The sequence below is a fragment of the Euleptes europaea genome, chromosome 12 (genome assembly GCF_029931775.1).
Source record: "Euleptes europaea isolate rEulEur1 chromosome 12, rEulEur1.hap1, whole genome shotgun sequence".
NCBI classification, from domain to species: domain Eukaryota; kingdom Metazoa; phylum Chordata; class Lepidosauria; order Squamata; family Sphaerodactylidae; genus Euleptes; species Euleptes europaea.
Genome location: NC_079323.1, coordinates 62,391,774 through 62,403,797, shown reverse-complemented (window position 1 = coordinate 62,403,797; position 12,024 = coordinate 62,391,774). Strand labels below are relative to the sequence as shown.

The 12,024-nt window shown below is 42.7% G+C and overlaps 1 protein-coding gene across 1 annotated transcript in view; it reads right to left on the bottom strand.

Annotated features, from left to right (window-relative positions):
* Positions 1-5,303, bottom strand: part of IGSF5 (immunoglobulin superfamily member 5) — a 49,900-nt gene extending 44,597 nt beyond the window's left edge. Inside the window, exon 1 of the mRNA XM_056858230.1 lies at positions 5,263-5,303. Within this exon, the coding sequence (XP_056714208.1) occupies positions 5,263-5,303 (41 nt within the window). The remainder of the gene's footprint in view (positions 1-5,262) is intronic.
* Between the last annotated feature and the right edge of the window lie 6,721 nt (positions 5,304-12,024).

Below are 12,024 nucleotides of genomic sequence, written 5' to 3'. Positions count from 1 at the left end.
TCTCCGATATGGCTTCCTGGGGCATTGTGGAGAGGATGGCTGAAGGAGGAGTTGGAGAATGGGGCCGTGTGGGAAGATCGACCCTTGGATGATCTATGCACCTACTCACATCTGAGATAAGCTTGGAACTTAATTTTGGGATAAAACAGGGATTGGGAAACCCAGGGAAGTCACGGAACAGAAGTCAGCTGAGCCCACTGGTTCACAGGGAACATCTTGCATAACCCCGACAGAGAACCGGTACAATCGCAGGAGAATCATGAGACAAACCAGCCATGCAAAACTGATATATGTCTACTGTAAAACCTCCGTTATAAAGGGCACTGCATTGTGAAGATCCACTGCAGGAGGCAGTTTCCCTATGGTGGAATTAACACAACATGGGCATGTCCACTTTACTCCAAGCCTGATTCAGCCACAGCTGATCTGAACTTCCACCATTTATACAGAAAAAAAAGCTACTCCCTGTTATCTGAATGTGAGTATCATACTGATCCCTAAACAGAAGTGCCTTCTGGGTGTGTATTTTGCAATGTGTGAAATAGCTCTAAGACATTTACTCTAGAAATTTAAACTGAGACAAGGTTTGGAATTTAGCGTTCTTTGCTATCTATAAGTGCCTTCTTTGAAAGTGTGTGGGCCCCTCTTTCACAATAAGTGCTACATTTTGACAATGAGACGTTTTACACTCTCTGACATCAAACTCATTATCTATAAGATCATGTCGACAATTTCCATAAAAACTTAACCTACAATATTACAGTATATTTATTTGTCTACTTGCAAACAGATGCATGAATTGGGCTGTGATTCCTATGAAATTCAGAAAGTTTTCCTGAATTTGCACACTGAATTTCATTGCAGTGTCTCAGTTTTCAAGGAAGAACTAGTACTACGTTGTGTTTTGCAGCTTCCTGCTCTCCTGGAAAATATATGTGGGGTTGAATTGGGGTTTCTCATTGAAATACAGAAAATTGTCCTGCATTCCAACTGTCATTTGCTGTCTCAAAGACAAACTGCATGTTCTGCAGTGCCTCTAATTGTGAATTAGCTGTGTGTGTGTGTGTTAAGCGCCGTCAAGTCGCTTCCGACTCATGGCGACCCTATGAATGAAAGTCCTCCAAAATGTCCTATCTTTGACAGCCCTGCTCAGATCTTGCAAATTGAAGGCTGTGGCTTCCTTTATTGAATCAATCCATCTCTTGTTGGGTCTTCCTCTTTTCCTGCTGCCCTCAACTTTTCCTAGCATGGTCTTTTCCAGTTACTCTTGTCGTCTCATGATGTGACCAAAATACGACAGCCTCAGTTTAGAAATTTTAGCTTCTAGGGTCAGTTCAGGCTTGATTTGATCTAGAACCCTCTGGTTTGTTTTTGTTTTTTTGGCAGTCCAGGGTATCCGTCACACTCTTCTCCAACACCACATTTCAAAGGAATCTACTTTCTTCCTATCAGCTTTTTTCATTGTCCAACTTTCACACCCATATATAGTAATAGGGAATACGATTGCATGAATTAACTTGATCTTGGTGGCCAGTGACTCATCCTTACACTTTAGAATCTTTTCTAGCTCCTTCATGGCTGCCCTTCCCGGTCTCAATCTCCTTCTGATTTCTTGGCTGCAGTCTCCCTTTTGGTTGATGGTGGAGCCAAGGAATAGAAAGTCTTGAACAATTTCAATTTCCTCATTGTCAACCTTAAAGTTGTGTAATTCTCCTGTAGTCATTACTTTTGTTTTCTTGATGTTCAGCTGTAGTCCTGCTTTGGCACTTTCTCTTTTAACTTTTAGCAGTAGTCGTTTCAAATCTTCCCTATTTTCTGCCAATAATGTAGTGTCATCAGCATATCTCAAATTATTAATGTTCCTCCCTCCAATTTTCACCCCACCTTCATCTAAATCTAATCCTGCTTTCCTAATTATATGTTCTGCATATAGATTGAAGAGATAGGGAGATAAAATACATCCTTGCCCGTTGACGCACCAGCAACTTACCTCGCAAATCACACGCATCCAATACACAAGAATCCAGACCGCCTTTAAATTCCTGTTCCCACCGCGCCTCCTTTCCCCGCTGCACTTGAAAATCCCCAAACCGGCAAGCTTCCAGCCATGCCCAGTCGGCGCTCCAAGCAAGGACAGCGATTGGTTCAGCTTTAGTAAGGGAGGCGGGGGGAGTGCAGGGGTTGGCTGGCAGCAGGATTGAGGACACATTGCATGTTCCCACTTTAAGGCACCGAGTGTGGAGGACGTTTTATTTTTTTAACTCGCCTTATCAGCGGGTCCTCTTACCATGGAGAAACTGCGCTCTGGAGACGTCCTGGGAATCCTTCGGGTGAGATGAAGTGGGAACATGCAAGGAAACCCCTCAGAAAACAGAGCTGCAAATGGTAAGTGCGGACACGGCCCTTGTCTGACACCTTTGCCAATTGGAAACCCTTCCGTTTCTCCATATTCTGTTTTAACTGTGGCCTCTTGTCCAGAGTACAGGTTGCGCATCAAAACTATCAGATGCAGTGGCACACCCATTTCCTTTAAAACCAGCCATAGCTTTTCATGATCCACACAGTCAAAAGCTTTGCTGTAATCTATGAAACACAAGCTGATTTTCTTCTGAAATTCTCTCGTATGCTCCAGTAACCAGCTTGAACATCAGGCATTTTTCGTTCCATATATGGTAACAGCCTTTGCTGTAAGATTTTGAGCATCACTTTACTTGCATGAGAAATTAATGCGATGGTCCGATAGTTGCTGCAATCTTTGATGTCTCCTTTCTTAGGAATTGGAATGTAAATGGATCGTTTCCATTCTGTGGGCCATTTTTTTGTTTTCCATATCTGTTGGCATATTCTTGTCAAGATTTTGATGGACTCTGTTTCTGTGGCTTGGAATAACTCTATTGATATCCCATCTGCTCCTGGTGATTTGTTTCTCCCGATTGCTCTCAATGCAGCTTTCACTTCACTTTCTAAAACTGTAGGTTCTTCTTCAAAAGATTCTTCTTGGAAAGAATCTTTTATCCTTTCATCTCTTTTGTATAGTTCTTCAGTGTATTGTTCCCACCTTTTCTTTATTTTGTCCTGTTCAGTTAATGTATTTCCATGCTGATCTTTCAGCATGCCTAACCTTGCTTTAAATTTCCCTTTGATTTCTTGGATCTTGTGGAACAGATCTCGTGTTCTTCCTTTTTTGTTGTTCTCTTCTATTTCTTTAAACTGGTTATTATAATAGGTCTCTTTGTCTCTACGTGCCAGTCGCTGGAACGTTGCACTTAGACTTTTGATTCTATTTCTGTCACCTTCTACTTTTGCTTCTCGTCTATCTCTGGCAATTTTAAGAGTTTCCTCAGACATCCATCGAGGCTTTTCTTTTCTTTTGGCTACAGGAATAGACTTTGCACGTTCTTCCTTGATAATATCTCTAGTTACCACCCATAGTTCTTCAGGTTTACATTCACTTGAACTCAGTAACGCAAATCTGTTCCTTACATGGTCTTTAAACTCTTCCGGAATATTGCTTAGATTGTATTTCGGTGCTATGAATGTTTTGGTATTTTTCTTAAGCTTTATCTGGATTTTCGATATTAACAATTCATGATCTGTACCGCAGTCGGCTCCTGGTCTTGTTTTGGATGAGAGAATAGAGCTTCTCCATCTTCTTCCAATTATATAATCTATTTGATTTCTATACTGGCCGTCTGGTGATGTCCATGTATACAATCATCTATTTGGTTACCTGAAACATGTGTTTGCAATGAACAGATTGTTGTCTTCACAGAATTCTACGAGGCGTTCTCATGCTTCATTCCGTGCTCCTAGCCCAAATCTGCCAACATTTGATTCTGCTTTGTTTCCTACTTTTGCATTCCAATCACCTATGATTATCAGCATATCTTGTTTAGGTGTGTGATCAATTTCTTCCTGAACACTGGCATAAAAACTTTCAATTTCTTCCTCATCAGCATCTGTAGTTGGGGCATAAACTTGAATGATACTTATGTTGATAGGCTTTCCCTGAAGTCTGATTAATATTATTCGGTCAGACTTTGCATTATAGCTCCTGACTGCCTTTGTTACATCTTGCGTCACTATTAAAGCAACTCCTTTTCTTCTCTTTTTGTCATTCCCTGAATAAAACACTTTGTAATTTTCTGATTGAAAATGTCCTAATCCAGTCCACTTTAATTCACTTACTCCCAGGACTGAAATGTCCATACGTTCCATTTCTTGTTTAACAATTTCAAGCTTACCCTGATTCATGCTCCTCACATTCCATGTTCCTATTATATGCTTCGAACAGCTTTCCTTTTGCATCTATTCATGTCAACCACTGAACGTCCTTTCGGCTTTAGTCCAATCGCATCATTAAGAACAGCGCTACTCGTACTTGTCCTCTGCTCTACACCAGTAGCAGATTGAGTGCCATCCGACCTGGGGGAATCAGCTAGCTTCCTCTAAAGGCCAAATAGCCTTAGGAATACTGGGTTTGGGGGGGCACAGTTCTGGGAATGGTGGTTTAACCCTCCCTCCTGGCATTTCCTTTGCTGAAAATTTCATTCCAGTGTTGCTATTAGCCATGTAATGTAGATACCATATGAGAACCAAATAGTTCTTTTCTTCTCTATGGTGAGTAGCAGCTTTGAAGGGAGGGTGATTTTAAGGAAGTGAAAGGTACTGGGAGGAAAGTGATATACCCCTCTGCAGTGTAAGAATTTATAACTTAAAGATATTCCCTTATATTAGTCTAGTGTGTTGATTTGAAGAACTTCCCTAAGAGCGTATGTTCAAGTAAGCAGTTCAGCTAGTGGAGAGTGCTTGTGCAAATGTGTTGGAGTTGCTCCAGAGATTAAAATTGTTTGAACAACTCCTCGTTCGTCTAGTCTGTATTTTGGAACCCAGAAACATTACACTCTCCCTTGGAGTTTTGCTCCAATCCCTCCCTCCCCACACAACTGCTTTGAAGCCTTAAAAAGAAGTAATCTAATGTCAGATTTCTCTCATAATATATCGTTCTGCCCTCATTGTTCAAAGGAGGCAACACAATTTTGTTTTGTTTGGCAGTTTCCTACTTCTTTTGAATATAACTGGAGGGAGGGTTGAGCTTCCTTTCAAAGAAGAATCACAGAATTGTGCCCTGAACACATTTACCAAATTTCATTCTGATCATTCAGTGTTCAATGGAGTAATTGGATTAAAAATGACATGACAAGCGGGTGACTTAAATTAAAGGCTGCAACTTTTCTTTTGTCTATCCAAAGAGGAACATACCTGTTAAAAAGCCCAAGAGGCTCAATGTCATCCAAAAGCATTTCTGAAGGCTATCCATTTGGCATACTCCTCCCTTGAAACTGAAAGAGAGAAGCATTCACTGTGTTGTCACACACCTAATAGTCAAGGGCTGGCTCCCTTTAGGGTTTCCAGCTCTGGGTTGGGAAATACCTGGAGATTTTGGGGGTGGAGCCTGAGGAGGGCAGGGCTTGAGAAGGGGAGGGACTTCAGTGGGGTATAATGCCATAGAGTCCACCTTCCAAAGTGACCATTTTCTTCAGGTGAACTATCTCTGTTGCCTGGAGATCAGTTGTAATAGCAGGAGATCTCCAGCCACTAACTGGAGGTTGGCAAGCCTGCTTGTGCACAATGAGGCTAGCCTTGGATATAGTTCGTGTGTGTGTAAAGTGCTGTCAAGACACACTTAACTTATGGTGGCCCCATAGAGAATAGCTACCCTGGAATTCCTTGGTGGTCTCCCATCCAAATACTGATCAGGACTGGCCTTGCTTAGCTTCTGAGATCTGATAAGATTGCGCTAGCCTGAACCATCCAGGTTAGGGCTGGATATAGTTTGTGTGTGTGCAAAGTGCCATCAAGTCACAACCGACTTATGACAACCCCGTAGGATTTTCAAGGCAAGAGACTTACAGAAGTGATTTGCCGTTGCCTTTGTCTGCATAACTACCCTGGTATTCCTTGGTGGTCTCCCATCCAATTACTAACCAGGGTTTACCCTGCTTAGCTTCTGAGATCTGATGAGATCTGGCTCACCTAGGCCATCCAGATCAGGGTGGATATAGTTTAGGGCTCTGCAAACCTGAATCATTCTCAGGGTGCTAAATCCAAAGCTTCCAGTGGCCAGTGTGAGAAGGAAGCAAGAAGTGAGCCAGAGCCAGTGCAGGGAGGGAGAAGGCGAGACAACAAGCCCTTAGAAGAGTACAGAGAATCCAGAGCCAACAGAGGCAACATGCAACTGAGAGAAGGAGAAAATGATATTGTTCTCCTCATGGGTCTCCTCTTTTGAGTTTGTGTGTATATTGCATATGCATATATTATACATATGTGTGTAAAGCACAAAGTAAAAAGCAGATAAATTTGTCCAGAGGGCTGTGCAATCCTAAGCACAGTTACACATTTCTAAAGACATTAACTTTGATGCAACGTAACATTGCATTTGGGTGAGCACAGGTGTAAAGGATGCTGAGCCAGGGGTGGGGGACAGGGAGTAAAACATGCTAAAGGCAGTCAGAATAGTCCCAGAGTTTTAGCACTGGTAAAATATTTTTTCATATGGAAAAGCTAAAATTATTTTGTGATAGCTCTTCCATGCTTACCTGGGACAAGATGTCATTAGAGTTGTTATGGCAGACCTCAGTTCTTGACCCACAATAGGTGCAGTAGCAGACAGGAATGGGCTTATTAAATTCTGTTTCTGAATTACCATTCTTTTTTAAATTTTATTTTATTTATTTGCAGAAGAAACTGATTACATTCATGTTAATGATAGGACATTTTGGAGGACATTGATTCATAGGGTTGCCATGCGTCAGAAGTGACTTGAAGGCCCTTAACACAACAAATCACTCTAAGTTTCTTTGGGATGGTGGCAGCAAAGTTCAGTAAGAACAATTCAGATAAAAATTCGTTACATTCATAAGCGAAGAGAGGCAAACTTTTCTGGCATTGGGGGCCCCCCTTAACTTTCTGTCAAGTGGTTTATGTCCATACTTGTGATATTAGAAAGCTAAGGTAAAGGAGAAATGCAAAAGAAGAGGCATTTAGACTATCACGCTTCATTTCCACATTTGGATTTTGTTATTTATTAACTTGTATCCATTTCAGGATTTAACATTGGAGAGTTAACATCCATTTCCTCAAGGGCTTTCTTTTATCAGGTGCAGAAGCTGTGGGTGGTTGCACCTTGGACAGAAGACAAGAAAGAAGGGGGCAGTTTAAGTAGGGTTGTCAACCTCCAGGTACTAGCTGGAGATCTCCTGCTAGTACAACCGATCTCCAGCTGATAGAGATCAATTCAACTGGAGAAAAGGGCTGCTTTTGCAATTGGACTCTGGCATTGAAGTTTCTCCCATCCCCACACTCTGCTCTCCTCAGGCTCCAGCCCAAACATCTCCAAGTATTTCCCAACGCGGAGGTGGGAACCCAAGTTTAAGTCTTCCTTCCCACTAATTTCTCTAAGGTGCTACAAGACTCAAATCTAACAGTTCTACCGCAGACCACCATGGCTATCCTCTGAAACGATCTTCTTTACTCAAAGTCGCCCTTTTCTCTGTTTTTTCTCCACCCCAGGAGAGAAAAGATACAATGACCAGTACCTTTTGTCACTCAGTAGCCTACCCCACCCCCAGATTGAGAGTTACTTTACCTTTTTATCTGAAGATCATAGCCTGAAAGCCTCTTGTGAAGTCCCAGTGATTCTTTCAAAGAAAATCATTTCTTCTTTGCTCTGTTTAGCATCTGAATGACTCCTCCTATGTACAATCAGATTATCCATTTGGTTTCACTTCACAATTCACTGGAAAAACATTTCATGCCAGCTATGTTTTCTCTGCCCTCTTGTCAGTAAGGTTTTGTCTCTGTTAAGATAAGGCTTAGTTCTGCAACCAATGTGCAGGCTCCAGTTTTCAATCATTAACAGGTCCTGCCAAAACATGGATTAAAAAAAGGCAGCAGATACAAAACTCATTTCAAAAGGAATATTCTGAGAAGGTAAGGAAATGATGACACCTATTGCCATCGCGAAGCACAGCACACCTTGGAAAAAGCTGAAGCAAACTGAACCAACCTTTCGCCTGAGCGTGGGAGCATCAAAACTGCAGCGGCATCTTAATATTGGCGAGAGGGTGGCATTTTTGTGCCGGGCTAGGGGCTCGGGGGGCTGCTGCCTGGTGGCCAATCAGCTCTCTCCCCCAGAGCAAAAGGGAGGGGTGAAAAATAGAGAGCAGTTAATGACTGTTGAAAAAAGGTGTGTGGGGGGAACAGAACGGACTGGGGGGTCCGTCCATGCAAAATATAAACAGAAGCTCAGCCAAGGAGGCTTCAGTCCATTGGTTCTTGTGGGTTATCCGGGCTGTGTGACCGTGGTCTTGGTATTTTCTTTCTTGACGTTTCGCCAGCAGCTGTGGCAGGCATCTTCAGAGGAGGGACACTGAAGGACAGTGTCTCTGACTCTGTCCGTTGCTGGCTTTTGACTTCAGTCCGTTGGCGGCTTTTGACCCTCCCTTCCTCAGTTGACCCTCCCAATGTGGCCAATGGCAGAAATGCATTTTGCATTGCTGCAAAACCAGCTCGTGCAATCTGCCTGGATTGGAACAGAGGACAACCTAGAGAGGAGGAGGGCCAGGAATTCTCAGTGGCCAATAGGAACACAGGTAAGGAGGAACAGTGTCCTTTCGCCAATACCAGAAGGTGTTTTTTGGCTGGAATTATATTCTGTGCTTGGCCAAAGACCATACAAGCAGGTCTGGTTTGCAGATCAGGCCATTTAAGAGAGGTTGGTGTCATAGTTTGGCTTTAGTTCCTACTGTCTGATTCTTCCTCTGCGATCCTGAATTCTGGTGCCTCATCCTGGCCTGCTGGATTACAGCCTGCTGCCTGGAGGAGAGGACACTGAAGTGTTTGAGATAGGTTGCCAATCACCAGGTACTGTCTGGAGATCTCCTGCTATTACAACAGTTCTCCAGCCAATAGAGATCAGTTCACCTGGAGAAAATGGCCGCTTTGGCCATTGGACTCTATGGCATTGAAGTCCCTCCCCTCCCCAAACCCCACCCTCCTGAGGCTCCACCCCAAAAACCTCCCACCGGTGGTGATGAGGGACCTAGTCTGAGATATCATCATTTTCCTTTTAAACAAGTTGTTGTATTTGGGGCTTATTTACTAAATTTTGCTAGAAGCCAGCAGTCCTTGGCCTGTTGGTTGGGGAGGGGTTGGAGTGATTTGATTATTTTGGGTTGGAGGCTGCTTTGGCAATTGGACTCTATGGCATTGAAGCCCCTCCCCAAACCCTGCCCTCCTCAGGCTCCACCCCAAAAATCTCCAGGTATTTCCCAACCTGGAGCTGGCAACCCTAATGACAGCGCAGTACTCAATAGATGCAGCCCGTCTGTCTCCATTGGACATTTAATTCCATACACTGGGCCTTCCATCAATGGGCAGCAAACTTTAATTTTGCATTGTAAAGTTTAATATGCCAACCACATAGTTCCAGAACATAATAACAATAAAAACTCAATGTTATTAATAAGTAAGTTTTATTATAAATAGTTCAAAGGGAAATTTACATGACCAATTACAATAAATCAGGCTTTCCAGATTTTTTCCAGATCTTCCCCTATCCCTCTGACTTATAATTCAGAGGCTGATTAATTACACCAGTCTCCATTCTAGCAGCCACAACTCCTTGCTTTCAAAAAATCATTTCTGTCCTTTTTTGCAGTAGGACCCTAACTAAGGTTGCCAACTGCCAGGTAGTAGCTGGAGATCTCCTGCTATTACAACTGATCTGCAGCCGATAGAGATCAGATCACCTGGAGAAAAATGGTCGATTTGGCAATTGGACTCTATGGCATTGAAGTCCCTCCCCTCCCCAAACCCCACCCTCCTCAGGCTCCACCCCAAAAATCTCCCGCCGGTGGCGAAGAGGGACCTGTCAACCCTAACCCTAACAGATCTATGTTTTTGCTTAAAGACTGTATCAGGGTTTTGTTTTTTTTTAAGTTCTGCTGACTATAAAATTATCTACATGAACAGCTGATTTTCCTATAACCCTCTTCTTATTGGACACCAATCACTGTGGCACTCCCATCTTAGCACAGAGGGCATCTTAACTCAGAATTTGCATATGAACTTTACTTCCTTTTCCAGCTGTCCCCAGAGTGCACATTTCCCCCGTTCAGCCCTTAGACGTCTGTCATTTCCTGATCCACTCTGATTGTCAAGTTGTAGTCTGTGTTTCGCCTCATCCATTTTTTTTTAATTTGACGTACTAATATTTTTATTTGTGTTTTAAGTTAATTTTTGTTTCTTGTTTGGGGTTAGTTAAGGGCACATCGTGTTAGGAGGAGTTAGGTGTTTTGTCTTTCTAGCTTGTTATTTGTAGATAAGGACGACACTTAATTTTTCACCCTGGGCGCATGGCTTGGAAACCACTTCAGAGATAATTTCTCTGTCATCGGAAGTTCAGCTGTAATTCTGGGACATCTCCAGGTCCCACCTGGAGGTTGGCAATCCTAGGCCAGGAAACAGCCTCTGGGTGACTTGATGTCACCTGACTTGCATGACTCAAATAGGCCTGGCTGCTTGCTATTGTTCAACAATCACCACCCTGAGAAAGCCAGTGTGGTTCAGCAGTTAAGAGTTCAGAGTAGGATCTGAGAGACCAGAGTTCAAATTCCCATCTTGCTGTGGAAGCTTACTGGATGATTTTGGACCAGTCAGCCTAACATACCTCACAGGTAGAGTTGCCAGATCCGGATTGGGAAATACCAGGAGATTTTTTGGGAGGCGGAGCCTAAGGAGGCAGGGTTTGGGGAGGGGAGGGACTTCAATACCATAGAGTCCAATTGCCAAAGCGGCCATTTGCTCTAGGTGAACTGATCTCTATCAGCTGGCGATCAATTGTAATAGCAGGAGATCTCCAGCTAGTACCTGGAAGTTCACAAAATCGATTGCAAAAACATGTATTGGACAAGTACAAAAGTGAAAGTGCGTGTGTTGAAAGGAAACTTATCGAACTATATACACATAAACGTAATGTATGTAGGGTACAAATCAATTAATATGCCTTAGTATGTTTAAGTCATATCACCCTTATGGGTTGAATAATGAATTAGATTTTTCTTGCTTTCTGTGACTATATGATTACATATTTTTTGACAACCTACCTGGTCAATCAGTTCCAGCTGTGGCCATAATGAAGCCTTACCTGTTGAGCTTTATAATCAGTAACACCGGTGCTCTAGCCATCATGCATTTCCATTGAGCAACCCTGTTGGGAGCAAGAAGAGTCTTTCTGAGAACTTTGTATATAAGAACTTTTGTGCAAGTTAAGGTATGGTTTTGTATCCATGTTTTCTGTTTGTAATGTTAGAATTCACACTGTAAGTTTAGAACAATGAGAGAACTAGTCTTGAGAGGTTTTTGTATATATTTATTGTAATTGTAGGAGTCCTGCCTCCTGTTTGAACGGAGAGCTGAAGAAGCTGCCCTCGAGGGGCGGCGAAAACGCGAAGCATCCGGACGGTGTTCCGATCTTTTCCGTCTTATGGTCTTCTGTCTTCAATCCTTATGAATTCCAAAGGACGCGTTATTTATGAACTGTAATAGAGTCATTCTGACTACATACTAAGGCATATTAATTGATTTGTACCCTACATACATTACGTTTATGTGTATATAGTTCGATAAGTTTCCTTTCAACACACGCTTGCACTTTCACTTTTGTACTTGTCCAATACATGTTTTTGCAATCGATTTTGTGAGCCTTGTACTATTGCTTTCTCAGCCAGACTTTTGTAGTACTAGTGCATCTTTATCTCAGCAGTACCTGGAAGTTGGCAACCCTACTCACAGGGTTGTTGTGAGGAGACAAAAGGAAGAGAGGAGAATGATGTAAGCTGCTTTGGTCTCCACTGTGGAGACAGGTGAGGTGTAAATGAAGTAAATAAATAATAAATACAGCTGAATATGGTAAGCAGAAAAAGGTAGTTTGGTGAATGGCTGGGAAGGAGACAATGAGGC